The 22,287-nt window shown below is 40.7% G+C and overlaps 1 protein-coding gene across 1 annotated transcript in view; it reads right to left on the bottom strand.

The window, feature by feature from the left end:
• STX7 (syntaxin 7) overlaps positions 1-21,982 on the bottom strand; it is a 49,298-nt gene extending 27,316 nt beyond the window's left edge. The window contains exons 1-2 of the mRNA XM_079939524.1: positions 21,885-21,982; positions 16,682-16,832 (exon numbers count right to left, since the gene is read on the bottom strand). Coding sequence (XP_079795650.1) covers positions 16,682-16,766 — 85 coding nt within the window. The 5' untranslated portion in view covers positions 16,767-16,832; positions 21,885-21,982. The remainder of the gene's footprint in view (positions 1-16,681; positions 16,833-21,884) is intronic.
• Between the last annotated feature and the right edge of the window lie 305 nt (positions 21,983-22,287).

A 22,287-nucleotide genomic window follows, 5' to 3' on the forward strand; every position in this document is an offset into this window, starting at 1 on the left:
CATCCTCTCTCAACTCCTAGTGATTTCAATACCCATGCTGATAATCCTGCCACCATCCTGGCCTCATTTCTTTGCACGCTTTTCTCCAAATGATCTTGTCCTCCACGCTCCCGTAATCACACACTCCAAGATCTTACCAAATGCCTTCTCATTACCAGCAACCGCAACTCCTCCATAACCTTAGTTTCATACACACCACCGACAAATCACCACCTCCTGTATGTCTAGCTCTCTCCCACTGGCACCCTGACCCAATGAGCCTCTGACCCACCCAGGACCTAGCATCCTTTGGTCCTGCCACTTTGCCACTTTCCCTCGCATGACCTCCCCTTCCCGCCATGTCTTCGCTTGCCTCCTGACCCAATTTAAACGCCACAGTCAGCTTAAATGTCATCATCTTCACTCTCTTGCTTATATCCCCTCAAGCCCCTCTCTCCACTTACCTTAACCACTTGACAAATCCAAAACTCTAGTTAAGACCAACACTGTGCTTCCTCTATTATGTGACTGTGCCATACGTCATTTAACCAAACCTCTGTTAATGGAGATTTTATCCTAAGTTTATAGGTTTAAAAGTTGGGGAACTTAACCATTTATGCTGTCTCTACAAATGAATCCTTCTGAGTTCTATTACACAGAGAGAAAATAAAGTGTAATGCTGACTAGATGAGAACATTCTCCTATCTATGTATTGACTTTCCATTTATTTACATGCTCAAAAGGCTGGTTCTACCCAGAGTAGAAGCCTGAATTCTTACGATAGCCTGTAAGGCACCCCCCAGCGCCCCCCCCAGCCCCTACTCTGCCCTCTGTGTGCTCTGCACACACTGACCCCTCCTCCACTCCTCCAACACCCAGGCAGGCTCCCACCTCAGGGCCCCTGTACCTGCTATCCCCCCATCTAGAATATTCTTTCCCCAGATACTGAAGGGTGCATTCCCTTACTTCCTTTAAATACATGTACAACTATCATCTCCTCAGTAAGGCCTATCCTGGCTCCCTGTGTATCCCATTTAGAAATGCAGTCCCCTCTCCAGGATACCAGATCCCCACTGTTATGTTTTCGTCAGGGTGCTTCTCATAACACTTAACACCTCCTTCCAATACACTATTTACTTATTTATTTTCTGTCTGTCTTCTCTCACTAAAGGTTAGCTCCATAAAGGTAGGTATTTTGCTTGTTTTATTCACTGAAATATCTCTGGCATCCAGACGGCGCCTAGCACATCACAGATGCTTAATACTCATGGTATGAATGAATGCACATAAATGCACAATGACCTGGTACAATATAAAACATGATCCAAATGCACAGTGTTACGTGAATCAGACTGTCCTGGGTTCAAGTGCCAGCCTCTCCAAAATAATTATATGAACTTGAGCAAGTGACTTAACCACTTCAAACCTAAAATTTCTCATCTGACAGAGTTGGCCAGAAGATCAAATAACAATGTACAAAAAACAGATTCAAAATACCAAATACGAGGCACAAAGTACACAGTTAGCAAAGAGAGCTAAAAGATACTAACCTACATACATATCTTCCAGAATGAGATCTTTTGTTTTCAGAATGAGATTTCTGAGTAAAGCAGGGTGTACAGGCAATACTCTACAACTAAAGTCACTGGATGCATTTGGGCCACGCTGCCCAGCTCTCCTCCCCCACCTCAGCAGAAAGGCAGTGCTCTGAGCACTGCCAAGTAAACAGGCCTTAGCTGGATTTTTAGCTAAAGGCTTCCACATTCCCCAGCAGAAAAATAATAATCCACAGGCTACAAGGGGATCTTGGTGATGTCTGCAGGCATTCTCTTGGGACGTTAAATGGGATGAAGAACAAACTATTCCAGAGAAGTTGGTGGCCATACTCAAAAGGAGTAATATGCTACTGCAACAATGGTTTCTTCAAATAATGATCATGATAATGACACTATAACAAGAAAGATGACTCCAAAAGGAAATGTCCCAAGACTTACAGAACACCATTTTGTATGACCGTTGGTTTCTTCCAAATCAATTAATATGCAAACCAATTAATAACTGCTTTAAGAAAACACCCAGACTGGAGTAAGTATAAACGGCAATATACTCTTTAATGAAAAATATTGCTTATTAATTGGTGAAAAACAACAAAAAAGTGTCAAAGAGATGAGGACAAGAATTGTCAAAACCATTCCAGGAAACCAAAACTAAACAGCCCAGCCTGAGCTTTGTTGTCCTGCTCTCACACCAGCACTGAGACAACTAAACCGTACGCACAGGCAGCATCACAGGGCAGCTGAGCAGCAGTTACACAACTGACCACGAACTTTATTTAATAAGAGAAGCCACTCTGTAATACAATTACTGAGCATATTGAATATATTTATAGTGGAAAAAGCTAACAATAGTTAAATTAATTTTTAAATAAGAGTCTGGAAACATATATATGAAAATTTTTATGGTATAATCAGCACCACATTTTATTTATACAGAACTCAGAGGAAGGATTCATTTGGGAGGCAGCATAAACAGTAAGCTCCTCAACTTTTTTTTTTTGCGGTACGCGGGCCTCCCACTGTTGTGGCCTCTCCCGTTGCGGAGCACAGGCTCCGGATGCGCAGGCTCAGCGGCCATGGCTCACGGGCTCAGCCGCTCTGCGGCATGTGGGATCTTCCCGGACCGGGGCACGAACCCGTGTCCCCTGCATCGGCAGGCGGACTCTCAACCACTGTGCCACCAGGGAAGCCCACTCCTCAACTTTAAACATATAATTTTAGGATAAAATGTCCATTAACAGAGGTTTGACTCCTGAGCAGTTTCTCAGAGCTATCTGAAATGCTGTCTCCTGGGCTACAGTCCTCATTTTGCCCCAAATAAAACTTAACTCACAACTAAAAAACAAACCAAAAAAACCCGAACAAAAACAAAAAAAACACAGATGTTTGAGATGTATGGCAAATTCATATAATAACAAATTATGCAAGCAACATAGAAGAGAGAAAAAACAAGCAGCAAAAAAAAAAAAAAGGTATAGTATTATCCTATTTTCATTAAAAAAGAAAGAAGGTAATTATGTATAAATATTTCTGGAATCATTTAGATTTGCTACTAAAGAAAAGAATATGCAAGTTGACTTTAATGCTGTTTTCCTCAGGTTGCCATTGAGGAAAAGCACTCTGACAGGTAAGAGATTTTGGTAGATAAGTGCTGAAAAAACAACTGATGTCACACTGTCAGTCCTGACTTATCTTTATGATCATTATCAGTAGTCGCTTCAAATAGAAGCAAATCTTATAATTAATGCATGTTTAATAAAGGTATTTCTATATTATTATGCATTAACTATTCTTCTTAATGTGCTATTTAGTAAGTGAAAACATCTTTCGGAATCTTGAGTTTTTCATAAAAGTCAAAAGAAGTTAAAATAAATATCTCTTCTTCCATTCTGTATCATGTGATCAACAATATCTTCCTATGCACAGGAGTGCACATTACTTTTGAAATACAATTAGTTACAACAAACTGTAGAATCTCGGGATTCAAAAGCAAACTTCACCATTATCTGGGTTTCCCATAACTTTAAATCCCAGTGCATCACGCCAAGGAATGCAGGGCTGTATTTAGTTTGTGAGGTCTGCCATAACAAAATACCACAGACTAGTAGCTTAAACAACAGAATTCTATTTTCTCACAGTTCTGGGCGGAGGCTGGAAGTCTAAGGTCAAGGTGCCAGTGGGGCTGGCTTTTCCTGCGGCTTCTCCTTGGCTTACAGATGGCCTCCTTCCCACTGTGTCCTCATGTGGCCTTTTCTCTGTGCCTGGGCGTCCCTGGTGTCTCTCCTCTTAAGGACACCAGTCATACTGGATTAGGGCCCCACTCTTATGACCTCACTTAACCTTAATTTCCTCTATAAAGGCCCTATCTCCAAATTCAGTCACACTGGGGGTTGGGACTTCAACAATACGAATTTTGCGGGGACGAAATTCAGTCCATAACAAGGACCCTGACAGTGCTAATGTGAGAGGAAGGTTAAAAAACAGTACTAATGAGTAAAAAGATACCTGTTAAGTATGTTTGACCTAAGCTCAAACACCTGTATGAATGAGTAACTTGTACCAGTCCACAGCATCCTTGGAAAGCCCTGCTGGAAGGACCACTCATATTTGCTGCAACTTCTTTCTACTCATCTCTTAACTGCCCTCCTTAATATCATACAGAAGGAAGGGTGACCCTCTTCCACCTGACACCCCTTCAATTATCTGAAGCAGCAATCTCAGCCCCCCTAGAAGTGTTCCTAGTACTTCCAAATGCTGTGTGTATCAATGGATCATAGTGTGATTTCTGTACCCTTCTCATTCCCCTCTCTTTCCATTATTCACATTCAATAACTGCTTCTTTTTCAGAACTGGGTTCACAGAAAGGTAGAAAGGTAACGTGCCTTTCCTTTAAGAGTTTTCTTCTTTTTTTCCCCCCATGTCATCCTTCTGCAGGGGCTATGCTAATCGTCTGTGTATTGTTCCATTTTTAGTATATGTGCTGCTGAAGCGAGCACTGAGATTTCTTTATATAACTTGTTTCTTCCTCATTCAGGTGATTTTACATTGCAGTCAGGATTTCTGAGAGCTTCCCATCTTCTCAAACCATGTTCCTTCCCTCCAGTGTCACATCTTGGAATCACAACATTCTCTTTTTTGAAATTTTCTATTCTATCCTTTCTGTTCTATCCTTCATCATCCAATAAATCCTTACTAGCACCTGTATGCAAAACTCTTGAGAGACATAATTCTGCATAAAGGTACGATCCCCAGCCACAGAAGAGATTACAGACCCTGGTAGTTAAGGGAAAAAAATGCTGGCACTTAAAAAAAATTATAAAGATGAAATACAAAAGAATTCACAAGCCAGCATCTCATTACCAAATGAGTGAGGGGAGATTGCTGCCATAAGGTCAAAGGAAGGAAAAGAAATAAACTTATAATGGTTACTACATGCGAGGCACACTTATCCCTACTTGCTGAAAATAGATAAATGTAGTTTAGATACATTGGGTAACCTACTTGAGGTCATTCACTCCAATTTTATTAAGGGCTGACTCATGGCCAGGCACTGTTCTTACAATACAGAGCTGTGAACAAGGTATATTAAGCCCTTTCTCTTCAGGAGCCGCCATTCTAGTAGGGAATGCAGAAAATAAGTAGGCAAATGTGGTAGTTTAATTTACTGATCAAAGGCATTACAAAAACAAACTGGTTGGGCTTCCCTGGTGGCGCAGTGTTGAGAGTCCACCTGCCGATGCAGTGGACACTAGTTCGTGCCCTGGTCCGGGAAGATCCCACATGCCGTGGAGCGGCTGGGCCCGTGAGCCATGGCCGCTGAGCCTGCGCGTCCGGAGCCTGTGCTCTGCAACAGGAGAGGCCACAACACTGAGAGGCCTGCGTACCGCAAAAAACAAACAAACAAAAAACTGGTTAATGAGAAAAAGAATGAGTGGAGGAACAAAAATGATAGGTCAGGGAAAACATCTCTAAGGATGTGACCTCTGGGCTAAGACCTAAAAGCCAAGGAGAAGCCAACTGTGTGAAGATTCGGGAAGATGTCTGAAGCAGAGGAAAAGTAAGCGCAAAGGCCCTGAGGTAAGAAGGAGCTCAACTGTTCAAGCAGCAGAAAGGCAGCCAACGTGGCTGAAATCTGAAATCTTGCAGCTGCAAAGGGGAGAGTGGTAGGAGTTGGCAAATGGGGGCAGGATCAGATCTGGAGGGTGTTGTGAGGCATGGTGGGGATTAACAACAGATTGTGAGTGCCACGGGAATCACTGCAGAGTTTCCAGCTGTGAGATGGCATGGTCTGACTGATTGTTCACCTGGGCTATAGTATGGAGAATAGACTGTAGACAGGCAGGAATGGAAGCAGGGAGAACATTTTGGAGGCTACAGTCATGCCGAGAAGAAAGAGCAGCAGCTGGGACCTGGGTGGTGACAGCAGAGATGGAGAGAAATGGACAAATTTTGCAGGGAGAACCAATAGGATGTACACTTAGGTTGCAAATGGGGAGCAAAGACACACAGTACTAGGGATTGGGGTTGTAACCAACGGTAAGAAAATTCATGTTCAGGACAGAGGCATGTAGATGGTTCACATATAGGAGCAGTGAGGGACAGAGCTCCCTGGAGCATATTTTAAAGTTTTAGTTCATAAAACAAACAGAAAACATTCAGTCATAAACAGCACTCGTGTTCAGTCATGTAGGAAAAATCACCAGAGAGAAGAAAGGATGGTTGTTCTCTGTTCAAATTCCCTTGGATATGACATTAATTTCCACTCCTAGCTCTGTTCTATGTCAACACCTTAGGCATGAAGAGAATCACAACAATGAAATGAAAGCTATTAAAGCTTTTCTCCTCAAGGCGAAAAAATTCAACCAGGTATTTTCAGACGTGTGAAGTCAGAAGTAGATATAACAAAGGGCGTTTTAGGGGAGGGAGGAGAGGAGGGAAAGAGAGAGAGAAGAACACGTTTTCAACTCCTTTCCCTCTGTAAACTGCCTTCCTGTCCACCAGACCACCCCAGGAAACAAAAGGTAACACCTCCAATTCCTCGGTAAATACACAGTTCCAGTCAATTCATTAACTTCTCAGGACTGGAGTTCTTTTGTTAAAGAAAATTTGCCCTGGCAACCAAAAAGGAGAACTCAATGATACTAGCTTCCCTTTTCTGCAGTCATGTGTTAAGGTGCAAAACTAGTGTCCCTTTCACCAGACTGTAGTTAAAAGAACTGCATTCATTCTCAAAAGTATAACAACAAAAGGGCTCAAGCTTTTGTAGAGATTTTATTTTTCTTCTCAAAGTCCTAAGGACCTTACAGGGACAAGAGCCAAGCACTGATCCTGCCTAATAAACAATTAAAGGACGCACACAGAATGAGAAGCTAATTGCAACACAGAGAAACCAATAATATTTACTTCAAATCTAAAGAAGTCTGTGTTGGACCAACAATTTTAATCTATAGGAGATAAAGGATAAAAAATAAAACAATTAAGATTCAACACAGACCTTTTTCAGTCACCTTCTCTTAACCTTTATAACATGGGATTAAGTTCACACATTTTATGCCCCTCTAAAAAGTTCTGACTTCTCAAATCTTCCGGAACACACACATAAGCACATATGACATATCATGCATATTTCTCCTAAAAAGCAGAAAACTTCTGCACTTACACATTCCGCTGAGTATATTTTATAAAGTTACAAATGGATCTATTGGGTTCATTTTCCAAAGGCTAGCTTTTAGCCACTCTCTATCTTCCTTTTTCATTCTTTTTTTAAAATACATTTTATTTATTTATTTATTTTGGCTGCATTGGGTCTTCGCTGCTGCTGCACACGGCTTTCTCTAGTTGCTGCGAGCAGAAGCTACTCTTCGTTGCAGTGCACGGGCTTCTCATTGTGTTGACTTCTCTTGCTGTGGAGCACAGGCTCTAGGCACGCGGGCTTCAGTAGTTATGGCATGCGGGGTCAGTAGATGTGGCTCGTGGGCTCTAGAGCACAGGCTCAGTAGTTGTGGCGCACGGGCTTAGTTGCTCCTCGGCACGTGGGATCTTCCCAGATCAGGGCTCGAACCCATGTCCCCTGCATTGGCAGGCAGATTCTTAACCACTGCGCCACCAAGGAAGCCCTCTTTTACATTATTCTTTAAACCAATACTCAAATGCCAGAGTGCTCATTAGCACTGGTAAGATTTACTATAATATGTACGTATGGGAAAATTTTATCTCAACGACTGTGTTTCATGGTCAGCTGTGGTTATTTCTATCTATCAATTTCCTGCAATTCATAACTTAGTTACTTCTGACATGATTCACTCCAGAATCCCTTGTGACCGCAACTCTCCCACCTCCTAATACTTAGATATGTAACTCTTAGTGGAACTCCACTTGTGGCTAACTTGTGAATGACTGTTTCCATTATGGGAGTTTAAAAGCATGCATGATGGGTCCAGATATGGCAACTGGTTTCTTAATAACAAAGAGAATAATCCTGCATATGTCAGAAGAGCTTTCAGGATTTTTTACAACTTTAACTTGGTTAAAATTATAGCCTGCTAAAGTTGGTACAGACCATAATCCGGCCCACAGAAAAAATACATAAGAAAATCATGTCTTGGAAGGTAAAACAACTTACTCAGGCCACACTGCTGTTGGATGTGATTTCGGGAAACGAGCAAGCACGCACATACAGCTTGCCTAATTAGAAACTTTTCCTATTGTCCCATTGATTTTCTTAGCTCAGCTACATTCTGGAAGTCTGATTCTAATCAGGGAATTGCAATATACATCACAGTGGGACACACTGAAATTTAAGACTATAAATGCAAATGTTGGCAAGGATTTGGAGCAACACAAACTCTGATATCCTGGCTGGTGGGAGTACAGTCTGGAACCACTACTTTAGGTAACTGTTTACCTGTATCTACTACAACTGAACATACACATATCCTATGACCCAGCAACCCAATTCCTAGACACACGTATGAAATAAAAGAACATACAAGAATGTTCAGCATTGTCCATAAAAGCAAAAAACAAAACCAAACAAAGCAAAAATACAGAAACACTCCAAATGTCCACCAACTGTAGAAAGAATAACTAGATGTGGTATACTCGAATACAGTAATGAAAACAAATGACTGACAGCCACCTGCAACAACACAGATGAACTGCACAAACCTAATGGGAGAAAGAACTTCAATATAAAACATATTTCTTGATTCCATTAGATAAAGTTAAAAACTAGGAACATTAATCAATGACATTAGAAGTCGGGACACTGGTTACATCTGGAGAGTATGGAGGGGGCTCTAAGCATGAGAAGGGCTTCAGGGGGCTGGTAATATTCTATTTCCTGACATGTGTGGTGCTGTAACATAACTCACTGAGCTATATACTAATAATTGGTATACAACTCAATATATATAATATGCTTCTATTTTTTTAAGTTAAAAAAAAAAACAATGTTTAATTATGTGATGGATTTCAATATATTTATCTGCTTCCTTCAAAAACACGAGTTCTTTCTGTGTGTTCCGTGTGTCCCAAATCCATTTTTCTGTATTGTGTGTGTCTATTCCAGGATGAAGGGCCCCTGTGAAATACCCTACTCTGGTTCACCTCATATAATAGGCTCAGCATTTTCAACCCACAGAGGCTTGCTTATCCTTGTCCTATATGTCACAGGTAGGAGCCTGTCTCCAAAAAAAATACAGACGGATGTTAAAGGGTAAATGAAGGGGATATGGGGATGTATGCATGCATAAAGTTGATTCACTTTGTTATACAGCAGAAACCAACACAACGTTCTAAAGCAATTATACTCCAGTAAAGATGTTAAAAAAAAAAAAAAGGTAAATGAGTGTATATCTCCTTTCCACATACTGCTAATGAAAATGGTACTTAAAAAAAAAACCTTGAGAACTAAATCTGAAGTTTGAGAACTAAATCTAAGCATGTCTTTGATGCACTATGATCTTCTAGACCTTGGATAACAATCAGTTTTATTTAGATGTCGACTCCAGTCTATTGGGAATGGTTGCCTGGAGCACTGGGTTGAGAAAGATTTAATGCTGTGTTAGGGCCAGTGACAGAGAATACTGTCAACGCCAGGGCAAAGGATGGAGCACAGACACCTTGCCGACTCAGAGTCAACAGAACACTTTCTCCCCTAGGATAAAAATAGTTTCTTAACTGTTTTAAATGCTCCACAGAGAAATCTCTAATAAAGTTCTAATTTATAACATTTGTTTATTACTTATACTTAGAAAGTGATATTATTTAATACAATTTTACTTCTAATATATTTTACATTTATGTATTTATAGTATTTAAATATTTTATGTTTAATATAAATTACATTATTGTAATGTGGTTTAAATACTTCACAAGTAAAGTAAATCAATAAGACTATAGGTTATTTTTTTAACAAAAAGTAGTTTAACAGGAAAACAAAACCACTTAAGTTTAAAAACATTTTGTTTCATCTATCCTACTCTTTGCAAAACAGAACTGCCAGAATACTATTTTAAAAACTCACAAAATTCCAGTCTTACTAAATGTTATTCTTGGGTTCCTCCAAGAATCAAAAATCTTTTGATTGCTATTTTTGGTATAAATTAAACCATACAACTCAATATATTTTTGGTATAAATTAAACCATACAACTCAATATTTTACAAGTTTTTGTTGATCTTAATCAAAGCTAAAATGAAAATAAACTTTTCCCACTGCAGTACTCTGGAAGACTTTAGCTTTAGCTGAACAGATGCACATATTCTAAGTCCAAGGGGATTACCTTACTTACAGCACCTTCTCTTTAGATTTCTTTTGTAAAATTAGATAATTTGTGCTGACACAAATTCAAAAGATGCAAATGCAGTGTGAAAAGAAGCACCTAATGTGGTGCAAAGTACCATCTTATTCAATCACATCCAGTATTATTAGCATTACCAGATGTAGAAAAAAGTGAACTGAAATTTCACACTTCTCCCTTTCACTTCCATGTGATTTCTGCATAGCCCTTATCAGTAATGCACACTGGATGGTAGGTTAGATTTTTAGCAATAACTTGCTCTACCGAAATCTAAACTTCCCATCATTTAAACATTGAATCTTAGAATTAAAAATATACACTGTGATGACTGGTTTCACTAGATTCATGAACCCAAACCTCAAATGAGTAATCAAACTGCCACACAACACTTCTCTGCTTCTGTTTCCCTCGTACATCCATTCTCTCAACTGTCAAAACTACAAGTAATGCACCTTCTCTTCTTTCCATAAACTTCTAACAACTTTCCCTCCCATTCTCTATCTGATGCCTTTGCCTATTTTATTTAGAAACACTCAGACAGACACTTTCCATCTTTACCCATCACACTCTGCACCAAATCTGTACAGTAGATAAAAGGCAAACCACTCATTAGTGGTCTATTCCCCATCGCCTCTCACCTTCAAAGACAATTCTTTTGCAAGTATACTCTCACTAGAGTCTCTCTTTTGTAGTGGAAAAAATGTACCTTTTCTTTGACCCTCTTCCTATTTCCATGGTAGAATCTACTAGTTGCCTCCTAAATACTGATTTCTCCTTTCTCTCTCAAGTGGAGCAGTCCCCATTTTTAGTGAGCACATTGCAATACAGCTAAAAGATGCTTTCAGCTTTCCTAGCAGTGGATATAGCCATGTGACTGTCTAAATTCTGGTCAAGGGGCTTCCCTGGTGGCGCAGTGGTTGACAGTTCGCCTGCCGATGCAGGGGACACGGGTTCGTGCCCCGGTCCGGGAAGATCCCACATGCCGCGGAGCGGCTGGGCCCGTACGCCATGGCCACTGAGCCTGCGCGTCTGGAGCCTGTGCTCCGCAACGGAAGAGGCCACAACAGTGAGAAGCCCGCATATCGCAAAAAAAAAACAAATAAAAATAAAAAGAAATAAATTCTGGTCAATAATATATGCAGAGGTGAGTAGGATGCTAAGAAGTCTCTTTAGATGGAAGAGGTCAGTCCTTCTGCCTCCTCTCCATCTACACTTGGAACGTGGATAGGAAACCACCTTTTTTTTTTCTTTTTTTGAATTATCAAAATTTGTGAACCATCTTTTTTTTTTTAATTAAAAAAATATATATTTTTACCTTTTGACCCCCTCACTTCACCCATTTTTCCCACCCCCTACCCCTGACAACCACCAATCTGTTCTCCATACCTATGAACTTAGTTTTTCTGGTTTGGGGTTTTTTTTAGATTCCACGTATAAGAAAGATTATATGTTATTTGCCTTTCTCTGACTTATTTCACGTAACACAATGCCCTTGAGGTCTAATCATGTTATCGCAAATGGCAAGATTTCATTCTTTTTCTTTTAATGGCTGAATAATATTCCATTGTGTATATCTATCTATCTGTCTACCCACCCACCCACCACATCTTCTTTATCCATTCGTCTATCCATGGACTCTTAGGTAGCTTCCATATCTTGGCTATTGTAAATAATGCTGTAATGAACATGGGAGTGCAGATACGTTTTCAATCTAGTATTTTTGTTTTCTTTGGATAAAAACCCAGGAAGAGTACTGCTGGATTGTACGGTAATTCTACTTTTAATTTTTTGAGGAATCTCCAACACTGTTTTCCATAGTGGCTGAACCAATTTACATTCCCAACGACAGTGCACAAGTGTTCCCTTTTCTCCACATCCTCACCAAACCTGTTATTTCTTATCTTTTTGGTTTACTTTGTTGTGCAGAAACTTTTTAGTTTGATGTAGTCCTACTTGTTTATTTTTGCTTTTGTTGCCTTCACTTTTGTTATCAGATTCAAAAAATTATTGCCAAGATCTATGTCAAGGAGCTTACCACCTATGTTTTCTTCTAGGAGTTGTATGGTTTCAGGTCTTATGTTCAAGTCTAATCCATTTTGAGTTAATTTTGTGTATAGTGTAAGACAGTGGTCCCGTTTCATTCTTTTCCACGTGGCTGTCCAGTTTTCCCAACATGATTTATTGAAGAGACTATCCTTTTTCTATTGTATATTCTTGGTTTTGCTGTAAATTAACTGATGATATATACATGGGTTTATTTCGGGGCTCTCTGTTCTGTTTCATTGATCTATGTATCTGTCTTTAATGCCAATACCACACTGTTTTAATTGCTATAGCTTTGTAATAAAGTTTAAAATCAGAGAGGGTGATGACTCCAGCTTTGTTCTTTTTCTTCAAGATTGCTTTGGCTATTCAGGGTCTTTTGCAGTTCCATACAAATTTTAAGACTGTTTATTCTGTGAAAAATACCATTGTCATTTTGATAGGGATTGCACTGAATTTATAAATTGCTGTGGGTAGTATGGACATAATATTAATTCTTCTGATCCATGAGCATGGAATATCTTTTCATATCTTTTCATTTATCTTTCCATGAGCATGGAATGTCTTCTTCAATTTATTTCCTTAATGTCTGATAGTTTTCAGTATACAACCTTGGTTAAATTTATTCCTTTCTCATACAATTATAAATGGGATTTTCTTAATTTCTCTTTCTGATAGTTTGTTATTAGTGTAGAGAAACACAACAGATTTTGAGTACTGATTTTGTAACCTGCAACATTACTAAATTTGTTTATTAGTTCTACCAGTTTTTTGATGGAGTCTTCAGGGTTTTCCATATAATATCATGTCCTCTACAAATAGTGACAGTTTTACTTCTTCCTTTCCAGTTTGGATGCCTTTTATTTATTTTTCTTGCCTAAATGCTCTTTCTAGGACTTCCAATATTTCTGAATGAAAGTGGCAATAATGGGCATCCTTATCTTGTTCCTGATCTTAGAGGAAAAGCTTTTAGCTTTTCACCACTGAATATGATATTAGCTGCAGGCCCATCACATATGGCTGTTATTATGTTGAAGTATGTTCCCTCTATACCCATTTGGTTGAGAATTTTGATCATAAATGAATGTTAAATCTTGTCAAATGTTTTTTCTGTATCTACTGAAATGATCATATGATTTTTATCCTTCATTTTGTTAATGTGGTGTATGTATATCACATGGCCTGATTTGTGGTCGTTGAACCAGCTTTGCATCCCTGGCATATATCCAGGGATTTATTCTTTCAAAGACACCAGTTTGCCAGATCCCATTCTCTGCTTTCATCTCATTCAGTCTGTTGGCAGCATTAGACACATGATGCCTCACTCATTCTTGAAACACTCTTTGAATTTCTGGAAACCCAGCAGAGCCTGATTTTCTTCTTACCTCACTGGTCACTCCTTCCCTGACTATGGTGTCTTCCCCTGCTTTCCTGACTTCTACATTTTTTTAAATGCTCCAACACTCTTCTCTGAACTCTACTCACTCCTTTGTGATTATTTTAGACCTATGGTTTTAAATACCATTTATATTCTGATGACACTCTGGTCTCCAAATTCATACACCTAAACTAGATGTTTGACACCTCCACTTAGATGTTTAAAAGACACCTCAAAATTTACTTGGCCAAAACAAAACTCTCCCCACATCTCCTGAACTATAGTTCTTCCCATCTTAGGACATACTCACCACCATCCACTTGGTTGCTCAAAGCAAAAACCATGAAGTCATCCTGGTCTCCCCTCTCCCTCTCACCCCACCCCCGTGCATCAGCAAGTCCTGCTGTCTGTGCCTCCACAGTACATCCATCACTTCTCTCCATCTCCCTTGCTACCACCCTGGTGCAAGCCAACATCTCTCTCATCAGAGCCCTGCCATGGCCTGTGTGTTCTCCTTCTATTTCTTCAAAGTCTGTTTTCTAAGCAGCAGCCAAAGTAATCTTTTCAAAGTGCAGATCTGATTGTGTCTCTTCCCTGCCTCTTAGAATGAAATTTAAGCTCCACATGGCCTCCAAGGTTTTAGGTGACCTGATTGGCCTCCTCTCTGATTTCATCTCCTGCCACTCTTGCCTCAAGTGCTGTGCTTCGGCCACACTGGATTTTTCCTATTTTCTGAACACCCTAAGCTCTGGACTGCTTTTTAAAAATACCAGCTGTGGCCTCCATCTAAATGCTCTTTCCCAGTATTTTCTCACTACCAGCTCCTTCTCTTCCACATTCAGAGAACCACCTAAGATAAGGCAGCTTCTCCCTCATCACTTGCTCTCATCACATCACTCTCATTTTTTTTTCTTCATAGGGAATTATGTTGTTCATTAAATGTTTAAACCATCAGTTTCTCCTCACACTGGAAACTACAGGAGAACAGGACCTTGTGGATCTTGTTTACTGCTCGATTCCCAGGGTCTGAAACAGGGACTAGCAAACAGCTGGTGCTCTATAAATTATTTGCTGAATGAATAAAGACTTAACATAAAAATGAAAAGTCATTTGTTTAACCATTATTCCAGTGTCTTAATTACAGACCTGAGAAATATCTCACCACCATATGCTGTTCACTCAGTAACAGGGACTGCACTGCTCCTGAGGTAGACAATTCTATCCCTCAACAACTAGGATTATTCAAAGCCCCTTATTCCTTTCTCAAGCTGTTGCTTCCGTTCATCTGTGGAGGCCTCTGTGATCAAGTAGAGTACATTTCTCGTGTTCTAGACAAGACAGTTCTTCAAATATCCGAAGGTGGTGATTGTACCTTCTCAGAGTTAACAGTCCCAGTCTCCTTAACAGCTCTTCACAAGGCTGTTAAAAACAAGAGTTTCAGGTCTTATCATCACCCTCCCATGTACTCCAAGACTGCCCCAAACCACGATGTAGTCACACACTTAGCTATCAACTATGCCATGAATATGCAACTGTGGTCCAATCTACCTCATATCATCTGGCTGGTCTCATGAACTGATCTCTTTCTGAGAGAGTGTAACCTGACTGAAGTTAACGCTTCCTTCCTTCCAGTTCAAGCTCACACACCATCTCCAAGATACATCTCCATGTATCTTTCACACCACTAAGTGCACAAGGCTTCTGTAATCTCCATGCACTACAGTCATTCCTCATCTTCTTCCCAGAATTCCCGACACCGTTTAGCTTCCCCAACACAGGATACCTGCCCTATCCTACAGAAAAAGACCTCCTGGCCTCCTTTCTTGGGTAAAGGTCCTGATTTTCCACATGTGCAAATTAAAATTATAATTTTCACACAAGTAGCCTGAGGCAGACTAGCACTATTTCTAATCAGCAGCAAGGGAGCCACAAAAAGGAGAGGCCCTTTTGGCTACCATGGAAACAATTTGAAGCAGGAAGAGCAAGGTGGAGCCAGCCAACGCTGGTGCCCCAGGACAAACTGGAACAATCCTTGACGTACCAATCCTATAGACCCTACTGCGGACAAAGTGATACCTCTAGGCTATCCCCCTCCTTGCTCCTCCAAGGACAGCCAAAGAAAACAGGAGCTGCCCCAAATCAGGATAAGGGTTATCCTACACTGCTGTGCAGGTCAGCACTTTCTTAGAACTATCTATAATCTAGTTTTACTCCCTCTGCCTCCAAAACAACTGATATCTCATTTCAGTCATTCAGGCAGAGTAATAATTGTTGGGAAGTTAATGATTAAAGAAACACAGTTGGTCATCTGAAAACATTTCAGATGTTCCACAGTGTGTTTAGCATTCTGGTAAAGAGAGTAGCCTTAATGAAGTAGGCTGAAGAATAAAACTATACATATTAACACACTCTGAAAGAGTTCAGGCATGCCCAGAGGGCCAAAATACTGACCGCAAAACGACCGGAATAATCTAGGTATATGATTAGCTGTGATTCAGAAAGAAAAACTAAAAAACTCTATAGGTTCAAATCTGCTACAGGGATTTTTTTTTTAATTTCTTATATATATTCTGAGGAGTACTGATAGTGCTTGACAGTGCTTCCCAGTGCCAAACCTATGAGATTTCATCAAATCTCATTTATCTCATCTAGAACCTGACAGTTTTAATGCAAACCTAAGTATCTATCCTTTTAAATCTTTCTTTCATTAATGAATGTTTATCAGGTGCCTGATACTCTACAGAAAAATGCAGTTAAGTGTTACCTCTTCTAATATAACTACTCCTTATCTTTACTCTATAGAGGTCTAGCCTTTTAAAATCTGCTCTTGGAGGAACACTAATTGTCCTTTTTTGAATCTCCACCAAGTTTCAATGAACAATTGAAAACAAACAATGAAGTCAATTTAAAAACTCAACTCACAACATTGTGTGATCTTCTGGATGTTGGAAGAGATAAGCTGGGCCAGCTGGGCAGGGTCACCACCAATTCCTGGAGTGTAAGACATAGTTGATTTGCTTGTTCGCTAATTTCATCAGCTGTTCATGGGCTGTGCAGTTTTCTAAGCAGTCACCTAAATAACATAAAAGAAAAGTCACATAATTGCATTTTTAAAGTTACTGGCTTACACTTTCCAAATTGTCGATCTGGGAGGTTACAAGTACAAATTTGACGATCCTACTAGGGTTGAAATCTAGCTCACAAAAACACACTGTATGAGGAAGTGTTCCTCTTTCTTATTTATATACTCTCTTGGGGGTGCTCTTCCATCTACATTCACAAATACACCTACACACAAATGAGTCTCACATCCACATCTCCGAGTCACACTCTTAACTCTCTTTAGTGTCTATATGCCTTTGAAGCTATAGGAACTCGCCAACTGCCCTTTTAGCTGCCAGTGGAACTGGCAACAGGAAATCTCTACTTTGGGGAAGACACTTAGCATTTGGGCCTGCTGCCAGGATCCAAATAAGATACTGCACATCCAGGGACCAAGAACTTTCCCACTCTATACAGAAGAAAGGTAAAGATCCACTCTTGCATCTACAGGACTAGCATCAACAGATCAGATCCCTTGCATCAGGACCACACAACCACACGATTAGCTGAGGCCTGCTCTCTCCCCCAAAGAGGGACTATAATCAGTCCTGTTGATTGCCACTTAGTATTGTAGCATTTCCCTCAACCCTCAAAACTCAAACAAGTCTGGTCTAAGCCTTCTCCTGTTTTCTTTTATGGTCTCCTTTTCCCCCCTTTAGAGAATCAACCAATCAGCTACAAACTACCAGTTTTCCTCATCCCTTTACTCAAGCGCCTAAATTTGAGAAAGCTCCTGCTGGTGAGATAACTAAGCTTCATTCATCCAAAGAGCTGCCACTGTTGGACTGGCTGGCATTTCCTTAGAGAAGGGGTGCAATGGCGATTCCCTCAGCTCAGTGCTGAGTGAAGAATGAAAAGAACCTGTGAATGATGGAAGAGAAAGAAAAATTCAACAAGATTAACTATAGCTAACTTATTATTTCCTAAGCATTGTGTTTAGGACTTTCACATTTTCTTAGTTGATTCTTCCACCAAGCTTATGAGGTAGGTACAACAATAATTATGATTTTTCAAATGAAGAAACTGAAGCATAATGAGAATAAGCAACATGTTTAATGTAAGAAAAGAGCTAAAATTTGAAACTAAATCTTAGAGTCTGTGTTTTGAAAACACAAAACCATCTTGTTACTTCCCTGTATAACAAAATTAAGGACAGGTCAGCCCACTCAATTTAGAAAAACCAAATTTATCACCTTTCTGCAGACTCTGTATGAAGTTTTGCTAAACTCACAAGGAAGATGAGGAATTCAGCTTGGGATAACTACATGCATGGATCAAGGTAACACTGCCGAACAGCTTACACCTCTTCTCTCTTATTCTGCTAACAGTGATATCTAAAATACAACAGTGGTTGGCTCTCCTGATGATGAGATATGAGAAATAAAGGATCCAAATAACTGACTGTACTTTAAAATATATGTATATAAACAGACAGATAGACAGCTAACTATAAACTGACTTAACAGTGTACGATCTTTGCACACAGGCTACATCAACCAAGTTATTCTGATGTCTGCTTTCCACATCAGTCTCCAGCACCTAGCCCAGAGCTAAGATGCACTAAAGTACTTTTGCTGTATACTTTGAAAGCCCATTCAGAATTCCTAGTTTTATTGCTCAGAATAACAGTAACTCATTATCTATACCTGCACTATCAAGTGTTCAGCTATCACACGTGTGGCCACTGGCTACGATAGCTCACGTATGGAACATTTCCATCACAGCAGAAAGTTCTATTGAACAGTGCTCACCAAAAATCTCAATAATTAGCCTGCTATGAGGATATAGAAACACTATAAAGAGAAAGACGGGAAGAGGGGATCAAGGTGCAATACTCATACTGAGAATCTTCTCAAGACTGTTTCTACAGAGCACAGATAAAAGAACAAAGGGAATTTTAAAAAGAAATCTTGAGTGTCAAACATTACCCCTAGTTGCTACTGGACACAGTGTAGAATCCTTAAGATTCCCATTAACATAAATCTCATGCTCTATAAATCCTGTGTGGATAAAGCAACAGAAACAGTCAGTTTCACTTTCTTAATGGTGAGCACCAGCATAAAGCTCAGGACTTCCCTCCACCCTGTGCTCCAAAATGATAAGTTCCCAGAAGGGCAGGTTTTTTGTTTTCAGTTTTGATTTTTCTTTTTTTGGTCTATTTTGTGGACTGCTCTACTCTCAGCATCTGGATATACAATAGGTGCTTAATAAATATTTGTAGAATGAATAAATGTACCTATTTCCTAAGAACACACACCCAGTCTGAGGGTAAATATTACCATTTCTAAGACAGTGAACTCCAGGGCCTTCTTTCAGATCCAGGATGTCCCAGGCTTATCGCTGCCTTGGACTACTGCTTGCTGCCATTTCCTCTCCCTGCAGGGCGCTTCCCATGATCTCCATGTGACCTGCTCCGCTTCCCCAGCAAAGTCTCATCACGTGCTAGAGAAGCATTTCATATTCACTTTGATTTGAAGTGAGAAGTCACCACTCTGTCACTCTGCTGATCTAACCTACTGCATCATAGTACTAATCACCATTTAAAATGATCTAGTTCGTATATCATTTATTATCTATCCCTACCTCTGGAACATAAACATGAGAGAGACAAGGCTATCTTCTTTTTCTTTTTTTTTGAATTTTATCTTTTTTTTTATACAGCAGGTTCTTATTAGTAATCTATTTTATACATATTAGTGTATATATGTCAATCCCAATCTCCCAATTCATCCCACCACCACCATCACCACCCCTGCTTTCCCCCTTGGTGTCCATACATTTGTTCTCTACATCTGTGTCTCTATTTCTGCACTGCAAACCAGTTAATCTGTACCATTTTTCTAGATTCCACATATATGAGTTAATATATGATATTTGTTTTTCTCTTTCTGACTTACTTCACTCTGTATGACAGTCTCTAGGTCCATCCATGTCTCTACAAATGACCCAATTTCATTCTTTTTTATGGCTGAGTAATATTTCATTGTATATATGTACCACATCTTCTTTATCCATTCATCTGTCGATGGGCATTTAAGTTGCTTCCGTGACCTGGTTATTGTAAATAGTGCTGCAGTGAACACTGGGGTGCCTGTGTCTTTTGAATTATGGTTTTCTCTGGATATATGCCCAGTAGTGGGATTGCTGGATCATATGGTAATTCTATTTTTAGTTTTTTAAGGAACCTCCATACTGTTCTCCATAGTGGCTGTATCAATTTACATTCCCACCAACAGTGCAAGAGGGTTCCCTTTTCTCCACACCCTCTCCAGCATTTGTTTGTAGATTTTCTGATGATGCCCATTCTAACTGGTGTGAGGTGATACCTCATTGTAGTTTTGATTTACATTTCTCTAATGATTAGTGATGTTGAGCAGCTTTTCATGTGCCTCTTGGCCATCTGTATGTCTTCTTTGGAGAAAGGTCTATTTAGGTCTTCTGCCCATTTTTTGATTGGGTTGTTTTTTTAATATTGAGCTTCATAAGCTGTTTATATACTTTGGAGATTAATCTAAGGCTATCTTCTTGTAGACTCCACAGTGCCAGGGACATAGATGTTCCATGAATGTGAGGGTGATCACTCTCCTAACAGACATGAGCATTCTCTACATAAAGTACATTAACTGCATTCATTAGCTCAGCTCCTCCATCCATTAAACTATTATACTATTTGGGTTTAGTCCACAATACCGAGAATTATTTTTCACTCTTTCACACACACTAAACTTTCAAATTAAATAGAATTATGGCAAATCTTATTCAGACTTACTGCAGGTGTTTTATACAATTTCTCACCCAGCAGCACCTGGCTAAAGTTTGAGATCATAACCAAAATTAAGATTGACTTTGAGATCGGGAGCAAAAGTAAAATATCTGAAGAAAAATGTAGATGTTAATGAGTTCACATGGTATCATATTAACTCTGAAACTAGAGCATAATTCTTAACTAGTCACAAGTCTGAGACAACCTTCTCAAAGTGGCCTGCAAAGCAGAGGCGTGTCCACATCACAAGACACAGCTAAACATTGCTATCAGTCTCTGACCAGGGGGGATGATCAGGCCAACCCCCGAAGAAACGTCCACCTCCAATATTACTAAACAGTACAGCATTTCATAATCATTTCCTTTTCTTCCAGATCCCGAGCAAGCTTTAAATTATATATAATTATGGTCAGAATATGTTGATCTGAATTAAACAAAAATTAATGTATGTCTATAAGAACCAAGCAAATGTAAGAAACTTGAGAGTAAAAAAATATACAGCATTTGACGGGAAAGGCATTTTTGTTTTCTTTTTGTCTGAATTTAAAGGAAGTAACAACCTAAAAAACAAGAGGGGTGGGCTGAGGTGGGGTGGAGAGGCATCTTGGAATATTTTATGTAGCTGTAAAGGGCTTAATGCAAACCAACTAAGGACAGGTACTGAAAAGATCAAAGAAAGGTAGTGTGTCAAAGTCTCCAGGCCAAATAGAAAACCAACTACGATGAGCCTCCGAATAAACGTATACGGTTCCTCTACTATAGAAATATATATCTTCAGTTCTTCTATATTCGGGAGGAGAACTTTAAAGCGCGTTTTCTAAATCCGAGCCTTAAAAAGAGGAAGAGGTCAATTCGTGTCCAGCGTGAGGCAGAAGCCGTTCTCCTGAGCTGGGCCGGAGCGGCTCGGGCTCCAGCCCCACCCCGGAGCGCTCAGCCCGCCGGTGCGCCTGAGCGAGAGCGGCCGGGGCGGCCGGGGGAGGCGGCGAGGCTGCGGCGCAGCCGGCGCAGGGCGGGCCGGGCTGACTAGGCCGGCGGCACCAGCCGGACTGCACCGCGCACCCGCGCCGGCCCGGGGGGCGTGGGGAGGAGCGCGCTCCCGGCGCTGGGGCAGCGCCGGCCCTCCGACTCCCGAAAGCCTGCCGCGAAGAGCAGGGCGGCGGCCACCTGACAACGCGCACAAACAAGGTGGCGCGGCAGCCACGGGGACACGCGCTTTCGGGGCGCCCAGCCAGGGACACCCCCTCCAGAGACTCCTCTTACCCCGACGTCCTCGGCTTCCTTCTCCTTCTCTGGCCCCGGCCACCCAAGGGCCCCAGAGCCGCCAGCAACGAGCCTCAGCTGATGGGTGGAGGCGCTGGAACGCCCACTGCGCATGCTCTCAATCCCTCCCTGGGAAGGAGGCGGGGATATCCCTCCTCTTATTGGCCAGCGGGGTTGAGTGACAGCGGCCCTTCCCCGCCCCCTCTGGTTCTAAGCTAAGGAATAGGGGTTCCAGCAAAACTGCAAGGGAGGTGTTCTTTGAGGCCTGACGTGTAGATGGTGAACGCCTTATCCTGCGTGTAAAAAACAAGAGGAGGGAATGGAGAGCAGCTGTTTTCTTTATCAGGTGATGCCAGCCTCCCTAGACTCGTGTCTTCAGCCAGCCCCATCAACTCACGCCTGT

The sequence above is a fragment of the Stenella coeruleoalba genome, assembly GCF_951394435.1.
Source record: "Stenella coeruleoalba genome assembly, chromosome: 12".
Taxonomy (NCBI): Eukaryota; Metazoa; Chordata; class Mammalia; order Artiodactyla; family Delphinidae; genus Stenella; species Stenella coeruleoalba.